A 23,835-nucleotide genomic window follows, 5' to 3' on the forward strand; every position below is an offset into this window, starting at 1 on the left:
AAAAGATGAGAAGAAAGAGGAGAAATACAGGATACAAATGTTAGAAAAAGAACAATATAATTTTATACATACGTTATATAAATAAATTTTGTTTGATTAAAATTAATTTGTATGAACTTATTTGTCAAAAAAATTTGTACGTGTAGGGGACTATTGGCAATCATGGACATTTAGACACTTCTATCTAAAGAAATTTATAAAAAACATTGCATATTTGCATTCTTTCCCACTTTCTCCCTAGCAGCTCATTTATGCGCCATCTCCAAATCTCAAAACGTACGGCAAATTCCTCTTAGTTGTGAATTTGTGATCCTATGTTTCAACTGAGAAACTAAAAAAAAAAAAAAGCGCGAACGGAATACTCGGGTAGCGCACGTTAACAAAAGAATGGCACCTACACAGCGCACTTTAGCACACTCCCGTGCTCCACACACCCTCTGTGTCCACCATCTTTCTCTTTCCCCTCGCAGTCCACCTTATCCTACGCACCCTTTCCCTTCCATTCCCTTCATCCCTTTCTCTTCACTCGTCTTAGGTCTAACGCTTCTTCTTCTCTCTCCAAAAACTCTTCTTCCCCCGTACTTTTTGAAAAAATTAGGGTTTCTGCACTTGTCGCTACGCTCGCATTGTGGTCGCTTTATATCACATGGATCACAGAAACAATCCCAAGGACTCGCTCTCCTATTCCAATCTCTTCAATCTCGAGGTTCTCCGCATTGGTTCTTCCCCGTTTTCCAGTTTTTGTGATTACTGTATTTCCCGCCATTGTTTTATGTATGAATAGGGATTCTGCACGTTGTCTTTTAGTTTTAACGTGTTCGTCAGTTCCTTTATTTTTGTTGTTCGTTGGTTATGTTTTGCTTTGGAAGCCTCCAAACGAAAAAAAATCGACGAATTTAATGTTATTCTGATCGCGTTGTTTTTGTAGCCTTTGATGAACTTTCAACTTCCACAACGAGATGATGATTTTGGTTATTACGGGAATAGTAGTCAGGATGATGAGAGCAGAGATAGCCGAGGTAGGCATTACGCTTTTTGTGTGTTTTTGTTATGGTTCATGTTTTATTATGGATTGATGAGTTATTGTCTATTTGGATTTTATGCTTGTGAAATTTATGGTTCTTTTGTAATTTTGTGAAGATTAAAGATAGTATGGTTACTAATTTGTTCTTGGGTCAAGAGGTTTAACTTGTATGATAGAATAAACAATGACAATAATGACGTGTATCTTTGGGTGGGTTCCATGATCAGGTGGTGGGGCAATGGCAAGTCACAGTAATGGGAATGTGAATGCGAACGGAAGGGAGGTAAATTTGTTGAAGAGAGGATGGTCTCAAAACAGTGACGAGGAAGAAAGGAGTCGGTTTTATGGAACATGTATCACAGAGGAGCGATATAGATCGATGCTTGGAGAGCATGTCCAGAAATACAAGAGGAGGTTTAAGGACACCTCATCTACTCATGCCCAAAATCAGGTTGCTGTTCCACCTGTCCAAAGTAGCAGTGGCTCAAAAGCTCGAAAGTCTGGGAATGATCACTATGGAGGACTGCATGCTGCAGAGATTGCATCTGAATGGCTATATGATTCCAATTCTCAGAAACCAGGAAACTACCATGATGCTAATTTCCTGCAGCGATATGCCTCTGATAGGTTTGCCTTACTATTTTATTGCTTTTATTCTGCCATGGCTTTTGGATGGTAAATCATTATTCTATTGAAAGTCAGCTCAGCTTTTGTTGACTTGTTGCAGGACTATGTATGAACCTGCTTCTTTGGACATTACTGATGGTATCTCTTATAAGATTCCTCCAAAATATGATAAGCTAGCTTCAATGCTGAACCTGCCAAACTTCTCAGATATCCATGTAGATGAATTTTACTTAAAGGGTACCTTGGATTTGGGGTCCTTGGCTGCAATGGTGGCTACTGATAAAAGGTTCATGACTACAAACCGAGGAGGCATGGGGGAGCCTATGTCCCAATATGACTCACTTCAGGCACGCTTGAAGGCCATGTCCGCTTCTAATTCACCTCATAAGTTCAGTCTGAAAGTGTCCAATGTCGGTTTAAATTCCTTCATCCCAGAGGGGGCAGCTGGAAACATAAAGCGATCTATTTTGTCTGAGGGTGGTGTATTGCAGGTTTATTATGTTAAGGTTTTGGAAAAAGGTGATACTTATGAGGTATGTATCAGTTGGGCCTATAATTTTTTCCTCTCCTTATTTTTCTGTATTTTCTTCCTCTTTCCTTTACTTTAGTTCTGACATTTAACTGCTTTAGATAATTGAGCGAAGCCTACCTAAGAAGCAAAAGGTGAAAAAAGATCCTGCTTTGATTGAGAAGGAGGAAAGGGACAGAATTGGTAAGATTTGGGTAAACATTGTCAGAAGAGACGTTCCAAAACATCATAGGAATTTCACAATTTTTCATCGAAAGCAACTAATGGATGCCAAGAGGTTCTCAGAGAATTGTCAAAGAGAGGCATGTACTTTACACATTTGTGCTCTCTTTGTATTGTTCTACATTGATATTTGTTGTCTGTAGTTCTAATACGAAGCTTGTGATTTCATTTTTCTGCAAAATGACTGAAATTGATTTTTTTTTTCAGGTTAGAATGAAAGTTAGTAGATCACTTAGATGGACTCGGGGTGCCAGCATTCGCACCCGCAAACTAGCTAGAGACATGTTGTTTTTCTGGAAACGAGCTGATAAGGAGATGGTAATTTTTATTTTGTATTTGAAATTTTAAATTCGCTGACTTGATTCTGTATGCATTTATTCTTGATTTTTATAGTATTCAAGTGGTGTCAAATAGGTTCATCCATTGTGGGTAATGGATTGGGCAACTGTGAGCTCATTTCTTGGGTCTTGTACAATGAGGGTCAGCAATTTTGATGGCCTTGCCTGGTCCCATATGTGAGTTGCTGATGTGTGAGAGAATCACGAGCCTTGCACCAAATAGATGCCAAATGTTTAATCCTATTTCATAAAATTTGCTTGTTTGAAAATATGTTACCTCCCCAAGTCAACAAACTTAGTCAAGAGAAACTGACCTGAGGTTTTTTACCTCACCCCCAACACTCACCTAAGATGATTATTCCATACATTGCAAAAACAGATGTGGAGTTAGTTCTTAATTTTTGATACACAACTGTGGCCGTTGAACTTGTATTATGTCTTTGGTATTAATTTTGTTGAGCACAACCTTCCATATAAAGGATTTGACTTTAGAGGGAGCTATGACTTCCAAATGGGTTTATCTAAGTGGAAAGAGGTTGTATTTGAGGAATGAGTTGGGAACTGGAAATAGGATTTAAAAATAAATATACCATTTGAATCAAGAGAACCTTTTGCTGGGTAGGAAGACAAAGAAGCATTATCAAGGAGAGTTTCTAATTACCCTTGAATCAAGGTGGTAGGGATCGTATATGATGGAAGTTGTGAATTCAATAGTGATTGGGTTCTCGTTTTTCTCATTTTAGAGGATTGTTTTCTGTAATGGAAACACAAACATTGCAGGTCCCAATAAAAGGGAGAACCCTGTGTGTTCCTATCATTATAAGTTAGAGTCTGGCATTAATTTAAACAATTCATATGATTAGATTATATTTTATGGCATAAATTGATTTAGGTTTAATGCTTGGGAAGTTTCAAATTTACATCAATTTCTCATAAATTGATTTAGGTTTCATATGATTAGATTATATAACATTTGCCCCCTCCAGATTTTTGGTTGACACTTATCTCCCATAATTTATTTAAATTAAAAAGAGTGGCCTCCCTTAAAATTTTACATAGTAAGCTTTGTTCAGATCATGTCTTCTGTACATGACTTTTGAACATAGAATATTTTTTCTTTAATTTTAATTTAATTTTATTTTTTTATAAGAAAAGGAAAATTTCTCATATGGCCTCAATTGCCCTCTCGCTTTGTCCCACAACCATTCCCGTACTTATCACTCCATCTGCACTAGATACAACTTCATCCGCTCTTCATCTGTTGTAATCTTCATTCTTCACAGTTCATAGAGCTCTCGTTCTTGCATTTGTCCAAACTAAAATCTTCATTGACAACTGAAAAAATGCAGATCGTGCAAAAAGAGAAAAGCTTTCACTTCAGGAATTCAATTTTTCATTGGCTGAACCCATTTTGGCACCTAGTATTTTGCTCATATTAAAATCATAAGTTTAAATTATGTTGCAGAAGTTATTCAATAGCTGGCTTTTGGGACCCTGATGAGAAGAGTTGTGCTCCGTTTATTAGATGTACTGCATCTTATATTGTTTGAGAGTAACTGGGTGGTTTTCTTGGTAGACTTGAATTTCTTTTGGTGTGGGCTTTGATTTTCTTTGGATAGTGAAAATTATCTTGCTAGCATAAATTCATACATTACACTAGTGTGATATGATTTTTAATGCCATTCCTTGTAGATTGAATTGAGAAAAAGAGAGGAAAAAGAAGCTGCTGAAGCATTGAGGCGTGAACAGGAGCTTCGAGAAGCTAAGAGGCAACAGCAAAGGCTTAATTTTCTCATACAACAAACTGAGCTCTACAGTCACTTCATGCAGAACAAATCAAGCTTATTATCTTCAGAGGCTTTACCAATGGAAGATGAAAAAGCAGATGATCAAGATGCACTTTTTGACTCTTCAGATGCTGGCCCGATTGAGGATGATCCTGAAGAGGCTGAATTGAAAAAGGAAGCTCTGAAGGCTGCTCAAGAAGCTGTCTCCAAACAAAGAAAGTTGACAAGTGCTTTCGACAGTGAATGCCTGAGGCTGCGCCAGGCTGGTGAAGCTGATCCACTTTCACAGGAGGTAGCAGGAGCGAGTGACATTGATTTGCAAACTCCGTGAGTTCTCCCTCTTTCCTTAGCTTTTGTCACATGTATGTATAAATGTACACCATGAGGATATGTATAAATATATATTTGCATATTAATGGGTTAACTTTTGTCTATATGGTATTATGGGGGTGTTAGACTGTTGTTTATTTTTGTTAAATAGTTTTTCTCGTTGTTTTGCAGCTCAACTATGCCTGTGGCATCTACAGTTCAGACACCAGAATTATTTAAAGGTTGTCTAAAAGAATATCAGCTAAAAGGTCTTCAGTGGCTTGTTAATTGTTATGAGCAGGTATTTTAGCAATCCCAGAGAACTTACATGAATATATTTGCTCTCTCTTGGTTGCGATCTGAACAATTTTGGTTTGTGTCTTTCAGGGTTTAAATGGCATACTTGCTGATGAGATGGGACTTGGAAAGACAATTCAGGCTATGGTATTTTTGGCCCATTTAGCTGAGGTATCTATTGAACGTGGTCTGTTTGCTCATGTTTTAGACTTTATTTTAACATGCTTTAATTCTTGCAGGAGAAAAATATATGGGGGCCTTTTCTGGTTGTTGCACCTGCATCTGTTTTAAACAATTGGAATGAGGAACTTGAGCGCTTTTGCCCTGAACTCAAGAGACTTCCTTATTGGGGAGGTGTTGCCGAGCGATCAGTGCTTAGGAAAAGTATTAACCCAAAGGATCTATATCGTAGGTAATTTCGATTTCTCATGCATTCTATTTTCCTTAAAAGAGTTGATGGTAGTGAAAACATATATTAAAGAAGTCATTTTGTAGCCTGGTAGGAAAGAAAAGGGTTTGTTCTCATAGTTGATCATATCCCAAGTGGGGTCTTTGTTCTGCTATCTTTTTATGCTGATATCTACTTTAATTGTTTTTTATTGCTGGATACATGAGTCATATTTGTTAAAATTCAGATAAGAGAAGCCCTTTTGGAGTCACTTTGTTGTGTGGCTTGGGTAAATACAGCACTGAAATTTGGGTAGTCACAAAGATTTTGAGCCAAAGTTTTACTATCTGTGTTGTTGACATTACCACATTAGTAACTGATTTTGGTGTTTCTATACCGTATTGAAAGTTTGAAATTTCTTCGATCCAGACTGATGTTCATAATGGATATGGGATTGGGTGGATTCCCATTCTGTATTCCATAAGGGATACAAGGTCTCCACTTACCCACCAAAACTACTCTCCCATTTCAGACGCAGCTTAATTCTCCTCATCTCTTCCTAATTTAAACTTACTACTCTACCCACCTTGACTAAATTCTAAATAAAACTAAGGTGAAATTGTAAAACTTATAAATTTGAATTAATCTTTAATTTGTAATAAAATATAAAAACATGGATTGGCAAGTGCCTATTAATCCATTAGCTATTATAGTGGCTTTGTGTTCTAATGCCTGGTTGTGAAAAAATGCAAATCGATCATTATATGGCGGGTCAAGAAAGATTCTAGATGCTTGTAAAAGAGGAACAAAATCAGAAGTGTTATTGTAGTGTTTCCTTTGAAGTATAAGATGTGCCTGCTATTTGGGTATTACTATTGACAAGTCTCCTTAGGCTTGAAGTGGTCTTCTGCATTATACACACTAGAAGTCTGATAGGAAATGTTATGGCTATCAAACTGCCTTTTCAATTTTTGTAATTTCAATATATAAGTTTTGAAATTTTATGTAATTTCATTTAATTACTTCCTTATATTATCTTATATACTCTAGTATGCCTATGCTTATGATGGCTATGGTGGTTATGCAAGTGTTATTAAAGCTAAAGTCACATTTTCTTTTACATTTTGATAACACTTTTTTAGCAATACTTCTTAAAAAGCATTGTTAAATAATAAAAAGTGTTACTTTAATTTTGCAACCCTTTCACCATAGCTACTGTAGCATAGGCATACTAGAATGCACCTATATATATGAGGTAGAATCTTACACTGATGCAAGAGTTAGTAAACTTACCCCTTGAATAACTTTCTTATGTAAATTTTATCAATCCAACCGATGAATTGGAGCTACATATCATACAAGATCATGTAAAAAATAGACAACATTAATGAATGTGATCAAATAGTTCATTTTACATACATTTAAGAAGTATGTATTACGTTGATTTAAACGGTGTTAGATTAATGTGAAATTTTAGTTATGATCTATAACATGAACTTTCAATACAATGGTCAGTTTTACAAAAACTTTCTTCAAGAACGAGTATCGTTGAATAAAAACTTACAATCAAATGTGAAATTTTATCCTGTATACGGTTTCCTTGTAACTGAATTTTAGTAGTTTGATTCTTGGTCCTTCGCCTTGTTACAAAGTAAAATAACATCCAATGTAAGGCAAAGTTGATGTTTTTATAAATGTTTGGTGGGGATGGTATTGTTCATCTTCACAAAGTCATGCTCTAATGTTTGGAGTTTTGTTCCATTGGTCAAAAACATAATAAATGTTTTAGCCCTTGCCTGTCTTAATTTTATTTGTAGTTCATTCCGTCTTTTTGCATTCTCTCATCCTTGTGATAGCTATCATCAATACTTCTTTCTTGTTTATCAGGGACGCTAAATTCCACATTGTCATCACTAGCTATCAGCTGTTAGTACAAGACGAGAAGTTTTTTCGCCGTGTGAAATGGCAGTACATGGTTTTAGATGAGGCTCAAGCAATAAAAAATTCAACCAGGTATTATGTAATCTTTGTTTATGAGGTGCATAATATCATAAGTGAATGGAATATGTCTAGTCCTTACAGTTCGTGATCATGTGGTTTCTTATAAGAAAACTATGAGTAACTGTTTATATAGCTCATTTTTTCTTACAATGGAACTGTGTATACTTTTTAAATGTAGAAATTGTATAGTTGAACTTGTATCATTATACATTTGACTGCTAAAATTCTCTTCAATCTAACAGCATAAGATGGAAGACACTCCTTAGCTTTAATTGTCGGAATCGCCTTCTTCTTACTGGCACACCTATTCAGAATAATATGGCAGAGCTGTGGGCTCTTCTGCACTTCATTATGCCAACTTTATTTGATAGCCATGAGCAGTTTAATGAGTGGTTTTCAAAAGGGTAAGTTTTCTTCATTGTATTTCCATTGATTTTTTAGCCGTATAATTAGAGTCTAACATACTATGACCAATCACATGCCAGCATTGAGAACCACGCAGAACATGGTGGCACCTTGAATGAGCATCAACTGAATAGATTGGTATGTTCATCTTTCTGTCTTTCCAAATAGAATGGGCTGAGTTCAGACATGAATCATGATAGAGCATAGTTGTGTCATTCGATCCATGTAGCTGATCCCACATAATGGGACAAGGCATTGTTGTTGTTGTACTATATCATTTTGGATTTTCAATTTAAGAATATTATATGGGATTTGTTTATCAGGAGATTTTTTGGTTTGTAGTATTCGACTTCTGTTGTGTAATATTTATTGTGAAATGAAGAGAAAAATTCATCCAACTTTGCTTTTGGATAATGTGCTGGTAGGCTGGTAGCATTTGTCTTTTGAGAGTACTAAACACTTGTTTAACATGTTTGTGGGCATTTTTTATTTATTGCGTGGTTGTTTTAAGCTAAGCTGGTGTGCTTTGGGTTTTATCTTTTTTGCAGTATAAATATGTGCACTGCACATGCATTGGCTAGGGTTTTCAGAAAAGCTCTTGTTAACTACTCTAAATCCATATAATCATGTATGCATATCCCAATATAAACTAAATACATGTTTCAGGAATGTGTGACAACTGGAGTTGCGATTTCATGCATTATATTGTGCTCCATTATTCTTTTTTTACTACAACAACAACAACAACAAAGCTTTATCCCACTAGGTGGGGTCGCCTATTTTTTTACTACCTCTAATTATTTTTGCTGGTTTTGTATTAAACTATTGCAAATTTTGCATCTTTTTGAACTACTTGACTTAATATCTCTCCACGTGTATAACAGCACTCAATTCTGAAGCCTTTCATGTTGCGGCGCGTTAAAAAGGATGTAGTTTCTGAGCTGACTAAGAAAACTGAGGTTATGGTGCATTGCAAGCTGAGTTCTCGGCAGCAGGCTTTCTATCAAGCAATTAAGAACAAGATATCTCTTGCTGAACTTTTCGATAGTAATCGTGGGCAACTCAACGAGAAGAAAATCCTGAATCTAATGAATATTGTTATTCAACTAAGGAAGGTAGTGTCCATTTCCATGCTGCTTTTGGCAGACTAAAGTTGTTTTTATTGATTCATTTTGTGCTTGCTGTTTGCTTCATTGAAAATGAATCCCCCCAAGAAAGATCGGCCATGGTTATAACTGCTGTTGAATTATGATAGGTTTGCAACCATCCAGAGTTGTTTGAAAGGAGTGAGGGTAGCACATACTTCTATTTTGCAGAGATTCCAAATTCCCTTCCACCTCCCCCATTTGGGGAGTTGGAGGACATATACTATCCTGGAGGTCACAACCCCATATCATATGAGGTAATTTCTCAAACCTTGTCTACTGTATCAAGATTATAATATGGTGTTTGGTCAGGATAAAACCAAAATTCATAAATAATGGCATCTGGATCCCCTTGCTTGTTTCTGCTGGAAAGACTCTGAACTAGGTCAAATATCTGGCTATATCAGTACCATGGTGCTACTGTGTAGTGGAAATTTCGGAAAACACAATGAGTCAGTGATCTGTTGTTGATGACCTTGACTCCAACTACTATTGGAGTTAGAGTATAATTGGAAAAATTGTGTGCCTGTGTCCTATCTCTGCTGTTTCCACTTGTTGGGTACAGAAACTGTTTTCTTGGGACAATTTTTCTGTCTCTAAACCTGTCTCTCTAGCTAAACAATACCAAAGTGTTGAATTTCATTATTTTCTCTTTCTCCTTCCCTCATTCTTGTTCTGTCTTAATTAATCTCAAAGCCAAAGTAAACCACTGGCTTCATGTCTCCATGAACAAAGGATTTTGGATAATCTGACAATTCAAACTTAAACTGCATCAGCTCAATTCTTCTTTGGTCTTGTCATCCCAATTAAAAGTTAATTCAATCGAGGAATATTTGGCTAGTGTACAATCCCAGGTTCCCAACTATCTTTTAAGTTGAGGAAAGTCCATTCACGATCAATGTTTTTTTTTTTTATTATTAATTTTTTTTTTTAATTTTAAAATTTTTCAGATGCCAAAACTTGTCTACCAAGAGATTATGCAAAGATCTGAGACTTTCTGTTCGACTGTTGGTCATGGTGTCTGCAGAGAATCTTTTCAGAAACATTTCAACATTTTTACACCGGAAAATATTTATCGCTCTATGATCTCGGAAGGTGTGGTTGTTAATAGCGGAAACTTTGGTTTTACTCGTTTGGTGGATTTGTCTCCACAAGAGGTGACATTTCTGGCCAGTAGTTCTTTCTTGGAGAGACTATTGTTTTCTATGATGAGATGGGAACGTAAATTCCTTGATGAATTTATAGACTTTCTTATGGAGACCACAGTAAGTGATCCTGAATGTAGTTACCTGGAAAAAGGAACAGTGAGAGCTGTTACTAGAATGTTATTATTGCCATCAAGATCCGAGGCTCAGTTTCTTGAACGAAGGTTTGCAACCGGGCCCACCTGTGATCCTTTTGAGGCTTTGGTCATCTCCCATCAGCATAGACTTTTATCCAATGCAAGGCTTCTTCATGCAGCTTACACATATATCCCACCGACTAGAGCTCCACCAGTATGTTGTTCTTTCTCTGTTGTTGCTTTCATGTTTGTTTGAAATAGTGTTGACTACCTAGAGTAGGAGCAATTAGCTCTGTAGAGAACTACCAGTGATAGAAAAGGTCACCCATTCAATTAGAATTTACTTTGTATATGTGTCTTGTCCTACTACTAACATGAATATATGCAGTTTCTCATTCTCATATGGATATTTTTCTAAGTATTCTCAAGTATTTTTTCCTGATAATTGTCTATCATGCTGCCACTGTTATTCTTTACAGATTGCTGCTCATTGCCCAGATCGTAACTTCTCCTATAAAATGATTGAAGAATTGCACGATCCTTGGGTTAAGAGGTTGTTTGTAGGATTTGCGCGTACATCTGAATCTACTGGGCCTAGAAAGCCTGTTCGTTCTCCTCATCATTTAATTGAAGAGATTGATTCTGAACTACCTATTTCACACCCTGCACTTAAGTTCACACATGAAGTTTTTGGCTGTTCACCTCCGATGCATAATTTTGACCCAGCAAAGTTGCTCACTGTAAGGATTATTTTTCTGTTTGTGTGGTGTTTATTGAATGTGAATCCTCCCCATAGAATTAAAAGGAAAAAAATGGGACCAATTTTTTATTATTATATTGAACATTTCTTATGCTTATTATAATTAGGACTCTGGGAAGCTTCAAACACTTGATATACTATTGAAACGCTTGCGAGCAGGAAATCATCGTGTTCTTTTGTTTGCTCAGATGACTAAGATGCTGAATATTTTGGAGGTACCATTGAACTTGGCTCAATGTTAAATATATTGATAATGGTTATCTTTTGAAATAATTCTATAGGTTACAGTTCAGTTATTAAAAGGTGTGCATTTACCTCCAAAGTAATGGTCACATCAAATTGAATTCATTGAATACCTGGTCTGACCTGGATGTTGCATACTTTCCCGCTAAAGCAACTAAATGAGTTAAATGCATTTTTGATTTGAGAACTTTTGCTATTTAATTAAAGTTGAAGTAGCATGCTGAACATCTACTTTCTCCACATTGTTCTACAGTTGACTGATGGTTTTATCTTTCCTGCAGGATTATATGAACTATAGAAAATATAAGTATTTTCGACTTGACGGGTCATCTACTATTCAGGATCGCAGAGACATGGTCAAAGACTTCCAGGACAGGTGATGTCTTTTATTGTTATAACTATCATACTGTTATTTTGTCTGATTCCATTAAAAAACATCTAGAATTTTTATGTTCGTTTTTGATTTTATTACAGGAGTGATGTATTTGTGTTCTTACTGAGTACAAGAGCTGGTGGATTAGGTATCAACTTGACAGCTGCTGACACAGTCATATTTTATGAAAGTGACTGGAATCCAACGTTGGATCTGCAGGCAATGGATAGAGCTCATCGTTTGGGTCAGACAAAAGATGTTTGTTCTCACCCTCTTCCTCCCCCCCCTCCTTGTCCTATTTCTCCATTAAAAGAAAAAACGTCTTCACACATCTGTTATTATGTTAATAATCCTATGGATGCCATGTTGCCCAAATAGTTATGACCTCAAGCAAATGGTATCTTTGGATCTTCATTCCTTGTATAGTTGGATTACTTGGATATAGAAATTTCTTTCCTGATCTCCTTTCTCTATCAATCTCCAACATCATGTCTCTCACCAACACAATTTAGGGATAAAAAAATTGGATCACTATTGTTGTTCAAAGCTGATTTTATGTTAATTTGAAACTTGTAGGTTACTGTTTACCGACTTATATGTAAAGAGACAGTTGAAGAGAAGATACTTCTTAGAGCAAGTCAGAAAAGTACTGTGCAGAACCTTGTCATGACTGGTGGTTCTGTTGGAGGTGATCTTTTAGCTCCAGAGGATGTCGTATCTTTGCTTTTGGATGATGTCCAACTTGAACAGAAATTAAAGGAAATCCCGATTCAGGTTTGTGGTATTCTCGTCACATTAAATTTATTGTTACAATATGATAAATATTCCTTACACTGACAGTGTGAAAGAATAAGGAATATATAGGATCCATGATCCTGAAACAATATGCGAATTTTTTAGTTTATATTTCGACCTCACTTGTCCTTCTAGGTAAAGGATAAGGAAAAGAAAAAGAAACCAACTAAGGGTATCCGTGTAAATGAAGATGGTGATGCATCTCTGGAGGATCTAACAAACTCTACAGCCCAGGGTACTACAGATTTTGATCTTCCGATGGACCCAGAGGGATCAAACGCCAGTAATAAAAAGGTATTATCTTACATCCTTAGGCCATGCTGGCTTTTTTTTCCTTGAATCTCATTTGAACTGTTTACACCACAATAAATATTTTTATGTATGAAGTTTCATAATGCTTTTCCCAAGGGAATTGTTTTGTGGTTAGAATAACTTCTACGTGCTTTTGATTCATTTCTGCTAGAGAAATTTGAGTAAAAGGAATAACTACCTTAACTGCATTAGTCAGATGTCTATCTATTTATGCTGAAGAATAAAGTACATTACAAGAGCAGTGTAAGTCTTAGCTCTTATGGTAGGGTTTATTTCTATAGAGTCCATGGCTGGTAGGAGAGTTTGAATTCCTAATGGAGGAATATCTTGACAGTCTCTTACATTTCTCCTGTGAAATTCTCAATCTTGAATTTTGTTTTGAGGAATATCTTATAGCATTGCCGCATTTTTCTCTTTTGGTTCATGAAAGTTCCATTCAAGAGAAAAAGCTATAGTGAGAGAAGGTTTGTATAATCATGACCCAAAAGTTAAGGCATTATCGGAGGAGATATTCCATCATCCTCCATGGAGCAAAAGTTTCTCACTCCATAGAGTGATTGGCTATTTGTTTTGAATAAATAAAGAGAGTGAGAAGAAAAATGAGAGAAAAAAAGGGGATTTTTGTGCAGTCCAATGCGAGATGCGAGCTATTACACTTTTATTTTGTACGCCGCTGTTGTTTCAAACATTTTTCTGCTCTCGATTTGGGTCGAGGATTATCAAATTTTCGAAAAGAAAGGGATAGAGAGTTGGACGTATATCAAATTTTCGAAAAGAAAGGGATAGAGAGTTTCAAATTTTATCTATTACTCTGGATCAATGGTACATCCGCTACCTTATGAAATTCATGTATCCCTGTTTGCAAACTTAATAATCTAGGGGCCTGGACTATTTTGTTGGTTTGATCTTATAAAATTTCAGGTCTACTAATATTCAAGGAAGTAAATTTCCAAGTTTATTTGTGATGTTATCTATGGATTGGATTAACTTTGAGTCTTATTTGCAGAGAAAAGCTGCTTCCAGACCAAGGAATTCTCAAAAGCCAAGTGAATCTGGCATTATGGCTATAGATTATGAATTGGATGATAACCACCTAACTACTGAACCAGTGAGCCACAAACCAAAGAGACCCAAACGGATGAAGAATGTAAATGAAAAGTTTGAAGAGTCTTTTACTGCATCGGCTACCATATTCCCAGAGAAGACTTAACTTCCACCAGCATAAGATTTCTGTTCTCGAGGTTCTAAAGCAGAAGCAGGCTAAGACGCTTGCCAACCACGTAGTAAATCCTCACAGTTGTACGCTCCTTTACTTGAACTAAGTTTACGCTCCATGAATTATTATTATGTTACTAGATATACAATCATAGGTTATGAATTGACCTATTCTATCCTAAACAAAGAGAGACATAGATATTTCAATTTAAGAGTTAATTTTTTCTAATCCAACTTGCAATCTGAGGAAATTAATTGTTCTAGGGGAAATTAATCTGAGTATTGTGATGATGATAGTTTGAGGTAGAGGACGGTGTGTCATTGCATGTATAGCAGGCACTTGGAAATGAAGACACTGCATTTAATATGATTACTGTGGAAATCATGCTTTGCTTTGCTTGCTTGCCAATTTTATATTTAAGCTCCCATCTGAAGGATGAAGCAGAGCTATATTGGAAAGGAAAAGAATTCGAGTGATAGGAATTAGGAACCAGTCCAGAGAGGATGGAAGCAGCAACTTCCATTATCATCAATACCATCTAATGCTAATTGGCCCTTTCTTCTCTCTTAACTTTTTATGCATGTCACTATTGTCTTCTTCCTTGTCTTTCTAGGTCCTCTCTTTTCTCTGTATACACCACTTTGAAATGCAAATGACCTTAAAAACACACCTAAAGCCAAATGGGGACTTCATTCCTACATCACTATCTTTGCATTGTCAACACAAACTTGTACTACTCTATCCCCTTCGTTTCTGTTTGCTTTCTTAGGTAGCATAGTTCTCCATCTTTATTATTCTCTTTGGCCTTCATATAATGCATTATTACATTTATTATTTTCAGAACCTCGTACACATTTCATATACTCTACATTATTTTTTAAGACCAAACCTGACAATTGAACTATAAGTCTGTATTCTATACATAGAAAACAAAAAAGAAAATAAACATTATCCAGATATGTTTGGCTAGGAATTTAAAGAAAAATGAGAACTTTGATAAATGAGTTTTCTGTACTTATGGCATTTGTGTAAAAAGGGGGGATTGGGGAAACTGAAACTATCAAATCTGAAATAAATTCTCGCCAAAAATAGGGGAAAAAATATCTGAAGGAGAAACAAGGGTTGTGACGTGTGTCTGTGAAGGCTTCTTGTTTCCAGCACTGAAATTTGGGGTGGTTAATTTGTGGTCAATCATCGCTGTCTTGGACCACCTTCCTCTCCCAGTTCGTTTACCACTCTGTTCTGTGTTCTTTAATTCCATCTATGCTTGACGTCGTAGGTTGCTGCCCCTTGGTCGTTCTGCCGACCTGCCACCACACCTTCGACACTGTCACTCTCGCCTTGAATCCTGGAGGTATGTTTGTTCATTGCCTTTGTGTGGTCTGAAACTCTGAAAAGTTTGCCTGTTGCCTCTGGTTGGGTTGAATCTGTTTTGGACTGTTTCACTGTGATACTTCATTGTTCTTATTCTTTTTATTTTTTTAGCAAAAAAATCACTACAGTTGAATATAATTTAAATCTAGTAGGATAGATGATGGCCTAAGTCAGATACATCTTATGTTCTTTTTTTGGTGCACTTTCTGTGTATATGCTTTAAAAAAAAATTGATATCATCATTGATAAAGTACAAGCATAAGTTGCTGGTAAAAATGTAATATGCAAGTGATAGCACAATTATATTTTTTATCATGATTTTCTTTTAAAGCATCAAGTAATTAATCCATTTGATTGGCCAAGCAGTTGGTTCAATGTTTACGTGCCTAATATATTTTTGGAACGTAGAACTTAAATAGTTGGTCATAATTAATAGAACTAAGATTTTTGGGTTCTGTTTGCAGCAGTATCACCATAGGAAGGTTAATAACTTGATCAGGGATGTGAAGGGAATTACTACTTTAGAAGCTCATGTTAAGAAATTATTTATGGTTAACAATATGTCTATGAATGAAGTTTGGTTGCTTTCATCATCATTGATCATAGCTTATATGTTGGTTTTGCATTTTTTGTGGTTCATTTTTGTCGATGCCTGAATATCTGAAATTAAGGTCAAACGTTGATATTAGTATGGTGTTATTTACCTTATATGTTGATGTTAGCTCATATTCTAGAGGTTGGTTGTTATTTAGGTTGCTTACTACTAGTATTATGGTTATACCTGAGTTTGTTCTTGTATGTATGTTTCAGTGAAAATCATCTCTTTGAGAAATTGATAGTATGTTGCAAGGATAAGGTGTGTACATATCTTCAATCACTTAGTGTCATATGGTTCATTGAGGTGTATATGAAATAAGAAGGGCATTCGAGATTGATGATGACTATGGGTACGGGATTAACCGGATTAATATTTTCTGGCGCAATTCTATTTAAAGTTATTTCAATATTGTAAAAATAAAAAGAAAGAAAGGTCCATTTTGTCTTTATTTTGCTTTTCTTTACCTTAAGAAGATGCCAGTAGATAATTCTATATTTGTCTTTTAGGTTTTTTCCATAAAGGTGTTCATTTTGTTAGATAATTATTATGAGACTCATCTTAATGGTAAAAGAATGAAGCACTAAATGTTCGGTTAAACAATTATCATTTTCTTGATATGCAGTGTCATAAGCTTATAAATGAGAATTACATGTTTGGTTGGCTTCCTTATTTACTGTCATTGATAAGGTGTTCGCTTTAGGCTATAGTTAATTTAAAATGCTCGAGTTACAGGCAATGGTAATTAGAGGCTGAACTATAATTCGTGTTGGTTGTTATACTGTTTCATACATCGAACCTGAAAAATAAGAGAAACACTATTAGGCTGCGTGTGCTTAGAAATTTTATTAAAAAGAAATGATTAGAGAGATAAATGAGTCTTCTTTTTATTTTGTTTCCTTTTTACATGTAAATTTACAAATTTATCGGAAGAATTTATCTTTAATATTGCCCTCCCGTGAGTTGCAGCAATCGCTGCCCCTGACCCACAAGTATTGATTGTTCTTCGGTGTTAGGTATGATAATATTGGGGATTAGGTTTGATCATGGTACAATTTATGAGACAAGATACTATTGGAAGTTTAAAATTATTTGATTGTCAATGCTGTCGAATCAAAAATTTTGTACCTAAATTGGTTACTTAATTTTGTAAATTAAATAGTATCAGATAGTTTATATATTAAAATCATTATATCTAATATGTCCAGGGTGAACAATTGCTATTTGGAAGCAATAACAGATGAAGTTTGAAGATTATTGGAGTGAGGGTGAGTGCAGCAGCTTTTTAACAGCTGTAGTTGCACTGTAGCAGCAACGATGCAGGGAGTGATGAATATGATCTGGGAATGTAGGGACATAAACTTTTTCTGATTAGGAGACTAGTCTACAGAGCGCACAATTGGTAATGGCAATATCTGCTATAAATAGCAACCCTTGATCGAATGTAAAAGATTATTCCATATTGAATACAATTGAGGAAATTCAGTATTTGCTTCCCTTTCTTCTATCATAAATTCATAATCATCTTCAATTACCTAGACATATGACATCTTCAAGTGAAGGCAGTTTTGGACATCTTACTGTAGCATGCACTTATGTTTTAAAGTAGTAGTATTTAATTTGTATATCCAATTAAGCGTCTGTTTGACGCACACAGTTAAATTCAAAGATAGAGAAACCAGAATAAGTAGAAGTGATCATAGTCTAATAATCTAATGAATCATTGTAAACTAATTGTGTAGAAATGTGAGTAAAAGGCATTATAATATGTTTTAACCCCTCCTTCAATAATTTCAATGTCCACTTAAAAAACAAAAAGTTAGCAGAGACGATAGCTTTTTATTCGAATGCAGCAGAGGCAATAGTTGTGAATTGTGAGTGTCAACAATAATATCCATGGCTTCAGGTAGCTAGCAACCAAAAAAGCGTTCTCCTCCGCCAACATTGATTCGTTTCTTTACCATTATTCTCAAAGCCTTCAACATGGAAATCTTGTAAGCTGCTTCTTTCATACACCTCCTCTTCTCAATGTGTCTTAAGTCTTAGTGCATAACAATCTGCAAATGATGTAACTGAACCATAAACATTCATGCATTCTTTTTTTCCCACCATAATAACACAAACTTACATATTGGATTTCATTAAGCTTTATCTACAAGTTGATCAAAAGATATACTAATTATTTACACAGCCAATACGGTCTGCGTTGCATGGTCAGACTAATTACTTTTGTAACCATGTGATTAGCCAATTTTAACGTTATACCAACCAATTGTTAATACATTTTACCAAAATATTCTTGTTCCGGGCCTGGTGTCTGGAGCCCCAAATGGCCCAACGATGACCCAGCCCAAGATGACTATACGGCTTGAACTGACCAGAACTCAGTAACTAACATTCAAACTCTTAGCCAACAACATAAGATAAGATAATAAACAAACACAAACTATATAAAGGGAGCTAGGGCCTCCTTTAAGTATGTTACACACTCATAACCCTCATCTATACCTCTTAGATCCATTCTGACTTGAGCATCAGAGTGTCTTTGTAGGTACTACCCCCTGCCGCTTTAGAAGTTCCGATCACGTCATCATCGAGACCGGAGAGTCCCCGATCCATCCTTCAACATGTACCAGCGAAGTCTTGTTGTACATTGGCGCCGTCTGTGGAGACTTGCTAAGCCTTGGCAGAATGACGGATGAACACGAGGAGCGATTCTCAGACCATCACCACGAACTAGACCTACCAAATTCTCCCCAGCACACGAACAACGAAACGATGGTTCCCCCCACCCACAGGAGGATAACCAGCGTCGTCCAAGCGCAACCTCAACAACCACAAATGGACGAGCGCCGCTCTGGTAATCGATGGCCTGAGAGAACAAGCGAACTGGATTATTCAAGAACTACACCGGCGAGTACAGACTTTGGAAGGCTAGTACTATCCTCATCATTCTTCCGCCAGACAAGGGATCTCTCAGTTGCTTAGACAAAAAATACAGATAAAAAAAACATAGATAAAATGCAATTAAAACAGGTAGAGCATATAACAAATAAGCATAGATAATCAAATAGGCAAACCTAAATAGTGCACACTCAAACAAAATAGACAAATGCATATGATGTATGCCTGCTTTATGGCTAATGAATCTCATCTGTCGGTTATATACTCAAACCGACATGTCTGGTAGCTAACCCTGCACAGTCCATTCGTGCGTGCATATATATATACATATCATCAAATTCCATTCCATTGAGGAAATTTCCGGGGTGTTGAAGTGCCCGGCCACATCTTGCGACTTAGGGTCAACAGAGTATCGATTCTCAACCTGGAGAAAGTGGTGGCTAGCCATTGTATCTACCCAGGAAAACTCGTATCTAAGATAAGTGGAAGTGCATAAGCAAAGTAATAATTCAATATGATTCATTCATTATTAATTCATTCATCATTCATAACATTATCAACTTTTCTGTACTTTCTCAACCATAAATCATTACTTCGAAATCTTTCTTCATTACCAAATTAACTCTTTTTCTAAGTTCACCCCTCTCCCTATATTTAGGAACTAAATTTGAGACTTTAGGAGGTAATTATATAGGTTTGGAAGTTAGAAAATAGGTTGAAATCACGAAGAATACATTTTCTCCAAAAGTAGGGGTTCCGCGTATGCATGCCATGTTTCGTGTACGTGGGGGTGTCTTTTACCCATCTCGCATACGCGACCCTTGTCCTCATATGCGAGCCCCTTGGACAGGGAAGCCGTCCTGTATCTAGTGGTATTGCCCGCATACGCGAGATTGTAAATCTCCCATTTTTGAGTATGCATGCACACTCCCACGTATGCGGAACGTCTGGGTAGAGCCCAGGGTTTGCGTTGCGTGTGTGTTTGCGTATGCATGTCCCTCGGAATGGTAGAAAGCTTTTAAGTTCTGCAGAAATTATTTTTGCATACCAAACTTCCGACATGCATAATTTTTTCGATAAAAATTATTTTCAGTCCGTTCTTCGAACGACATAAACTTCATGGACCCAATTTTCATTTGAAAAAGTTTAAGAAGATTTGAGGGTCTGAAAGCCGAGTTATGGCCTGCCAAAGTTTAGTCAAAAATGAGATTTTTACCAAAATCACCAAACCTCTATTTTTACCAAAAACCTCACTCAACCCTAAGTTTTACACTTCAAAACAACATCAATTATGGCAAAAAAGAATCCCATATCCATTTTATCACTTCCACAACATACCAATACTCCATTATATCAATTTCATTTCAAGCATTCCACATTTCAAACAAAATAACACATATATGTATATATCAACATCACAACTCATAATCATCATCCTTATCAATCATAACAAACTCAAGATTTTATCAAAACTACTAACATTAGCAAGTTCACAATATTCAACCTATCTTACGGTCAACTAGCCTAAGTTTTCACGTTACATTATATGTTATCTATGAGAAACCAAAACCATACTTTGGCCGATTCCTCCCTAATGTCTGAAACACCTCAAAATATCTACCGTTCCTCAAGCCCCGAAGTTTAAACTCCTCTCCAAGCGAAATCCCAACCTCAAGGTTCAATTTCAAGCTTCTAATATCACCAATGGACTTCAACTCAACATAATTCAATCTATTTTCACAACATATCACTATAATCAACATTAAAGCTTACTAACTCAATAATCCACAAAGGGTTTAAGGGTTCATACCTTACTCATGTATCAATTGAACAAAACCCAATAATTTTCTCAAACTAGTTTGCTCTTAAACACCAAAACATCACAAATCTCAATACCCAAAAGTCCAAATTTTTGCAATTAGGGAAAAAGAGGCTGAGTGTAAAATTGAAGTTTTCTTACCAAATTGGTTGGATGATTTTGTAGAGGTCGATGTGGTGGTCGTGTGGCCGCAAACGATGTGGCAATCAGAGCTCCAAATTGAAAGTTGTGGTGGGTTGAAATTGAATCAAGCGTTTGCTATTCTTTCTTGCTCCCTTTTTTGGTTCCCAGCGTGTTTCATTTGGGGAAGGGGAAGGAAGAGATGAAGCTCTTAGTATTAGGTAAATTGGGTTGGGCCTTGGGCCCAATGTGGGTCTAGTTCGGCCTGTTGGTCTGATTTTGAGTCAAAATCTTTAAAATTAGTGTTAAAAAATTTATATTTTAATTATTTCTAATTTATTAAAGTATAAAATTTAATTTTCTAATTTTTTATTAATAATTAATTTATTGACTAATTATTTACTAATCTCACAGAATTTACATGTAAAGTGACTTTAATTTTGTTAACAACTTAGTTATATTCTTCTGCATATCAATATTAGGCATGCTAATGATATTGCTTCAATACAAAATGTGTAGTCGAAATCATTAGATTGCAAGGCAACGTTAGCGGAGACGTTCAAGTACACCCAGACACTGAAGGAGAACAAAGAGACATTTGCTGATCAGCGATCTTAGGACCATTATGTGAGTAAACATACATCTAATTATCTTTTGCTATAAAACTATTGGAGATTAATTGTATATATGTCGGCATACTAATCACAATAACTTGTGTTGATTACACATGAGTCTTACACACAAAGACTAGAGGTCGCTAGTTAGCAGTCTCAGCAAGGTGGAGAGGATGCTGCCGATGGATCTATAGTTGCAATCATTGATCCCGATGCGGTTTGGCGTGAAACTGTCTCATCACCGTACAAGAACCGCGTATACAGGATCCGGCCGTTCTTCGTTACCAACCTCCGCACATCTACATTGAGGCCGTCATCAGGCTTCACCACCAGTCGAGCCGTCGAACCCCAGGAAGGCGTGGATTTGAGACTGCAGGTACAGGAGCTCCAACGCAGCCTTCAACAGCAAACTTAGGAGCTTAACGATTATCAAGAGAGGTATCAGGAGATTCTCAACCACATAATGTTTACTGATGAGCTCAGGCTGGAGTTTTGGGAGTCGGTGGAGCGGATGCAATGTATGGAGGCTCAGATAGAGGTGTACCAGGTTCAGATGCGCACCACTAGCATTAACCTTGCTGGTGGCAGCAGTCCTGCTGATGGCATATGGACATCACAGCCTTCTGCGCCGCCGACTTAGGGTCACGGGACTGACGACGACGACTACCTAGATCTGTAATTATTTATTTTTCGTTTTATTATTTCATTATACATATTTGATGTAGTTGACTTTTGATATATTTGAACGTATTAGTTATTTTAATTAAATAATAGTTTTTTATTATTTATGAATTGACCACTAATTGTGTGAAAAAAGATTAAATTCAAAATTAAAATTGACTATTTATTTTAAATTAAAAAATAAAAAATTGAGATTACCGTCGAAATTACTGTAGGAATAATCCAACGGTAACAGTGCACGAAACAACATTTTTTGGCGTCAACAACACTATCGAAAGAATCCACCAGTAACCAATTAGTTTTTCGAGCCAATAATCTGTCGCAACTTTCGACGGTAATAATCGGACTAAAAAATCTAACAATAAATATTTAACGGCAAAATTTATACCATCTGATTGATTCCAATAATAAATCAGACAGTTTTTAGATTATCATAAGATTTTATTCATTTTTCCGATAATACTCACTATTTTTCTTGTAATGTGTGTCGCCATCATGATCATTGCCACCGGCTACATCATCTCTCCTTTCCAAAATTCTCTTCTGCTACTCCTTCCCCCACCTCTAATCACCAAAATTTCTCCTGGCCATTAATACTTTTAACAACCACTATAAGAACAACATTTAATTTATTTAATTCAAAATATCCAAAAAAAAGCAGAGAAAGAGAGAGACATGAGTAAGAGAGAGTGTAATTCTTTTTTCTTGTTATGATAAATTTATCTTTCTATTAAGGAAAGGATGATTAAAAAATAATTTTAATATTAAGAACAATCTTAAAAAAGCAAACGTTAAAAACAAATTCAATTTTTATTCTAAATCATAAAAAATAAAACAATACTTATTCCTTAAATAATTTTATAAAATTATACCTTTGTTATAAAATAAATAAGGAAGATGTACTAAATATAAAATAAAGATGTGTAAATAGAAGACTCTAATATTATAACTAACTCAATAAGAATGATTCATATATATATATATATATATATATATATATATATATATATATATATATAAAATTAATATATTCTAGAAGCCCGATGAAGGATTAAAGCTCAAAGTCACATTATGCGGAATTACATACGTGAAGCGTTCGCACACGGTAACTAAACGCATAAGGTACAAGGTATAGGTATAAAAGAATAAAACATATATAAATATAAGAATATAATAATCATAGAGAACTAGCCGTAGCTTGCAGAATTTAAGCCGACTAGTTACAAATAGAAAGATACAGAGTTTTAGAATTAAAACAGCTTAAACAACCTATCTCTCAAATGGGCCTCTAAGGCCATAAAGATAAATATACAAAAGGTGAGAGAATACTATGACGAAAGTAAAACAGAAATAAACAAGGTATGAACCATACTCCGCTTTGTCACCATATCCGCAATCTCACCGAAGTAGATTACGACCTGCATCTGAAAAGCAACAACAAAGTATGGAATGAAAACCGAAGGTTCTCAGTAAATATAGAACTTAATAAATATAGAACCTAATAAATATGGAATGAGAACCGAAGGTTCACATACGGATATTCAAGCTTAACATCAATAAATATAGAACCTAATCCATAAATTGGGTTGTCTAACTTAAGGGAGTTCTAACTAATACTAGTCACCTCGTTGTATCCCACAACCTTCGCCAACCTTACCTCCGTGCAATCCCATCG

General features: G+C 35.8%; 1 protein-coding gene across 10 annotated transcripts; it reads left to right on the forward strand.

Annotated features, from left to right (window-relative positions):
* Positions 1 to 205: 205 nt before the first annotated feature.
* LOC112789682 (chromatin-remodeling ATPase INO80) lies at positions 206 to 17,510 on the forward strand. Of its 10 annotated transcripts, none has more exons than XR_003196345.3 (26): positions 206 to 706; positions 929 to 1,019; positions 1,252 to 1,651; positions 1,752 to 2,184; positions 2,282 to 2,482; positions 2,610 to 2,720; positions 4,433 to 4,854; positions 5,029 to 5,137; positions 5,224 to 5,304; positions 5,373 to 5,545; positions 7,409 to 7,534; positions 7,765 to 7,926; positions 8,008 to 8,065; positions 8,812 to 9,042; positions 9,183 to 9,329; positions 10,023 to 10,568; positions 10,834 to 11,094; positions 11,222 to 11,329; positions 11,639 to 11,733; positions 11,832 to 11,988; positions 12,307 to 12,504; positions 12,661 to 12,819; positions 13,844 to 14,136; positions 15,333 to 15,407; positions 16,238 to 16,374; positions 17,231 to 17,510. XR_003196345.3 is itself a non-coding variant. In XM_025831689.3 (23 exons), exons 1-23 carry the CDS (start codon positions 647 to 649, stop codon positions 14,045 to 14,047), a joined length of 4,533 nt encoding a protein of 1,510 aa, XP_025687474.1. In that variant the 5' UTR covers positions 206 to 646; the 3' UTR covers positions 14,048 to 14,281. The 10 variants fall into 10 exon arrangements, 1 of the variants encoding a protein (XP_025687474.1); XR_003196346.3 differs by having other exon boundaries at positions 16,238 to 16,283; XR_003196347.3 differs by lacking the exon at positions 16,238 to 16,374 and having other exon boundaries at positions 15,146 to 15,407.
* The last annotated feature ends 6,325 nt before the right edge of the window (positions 17,511 to 23,835 follow it).

Source organism: Arachis hypogaea, chromosome 3 (assembly GCF_003086295.3).
Source record: "Arachis hypogaea cultivar Tifrunner chromosome 3, arahy.Tifrunner.gnm2.J5K5, whole genome shotgun sequence".
In the NCBI taxonomy this organism is placed as follows: Eukaryota; Viridiplantae; Streptophyta; class Magnoliopsida; order Fabales; family Fabaceae; genus Arachis; species Arachis hypogaea.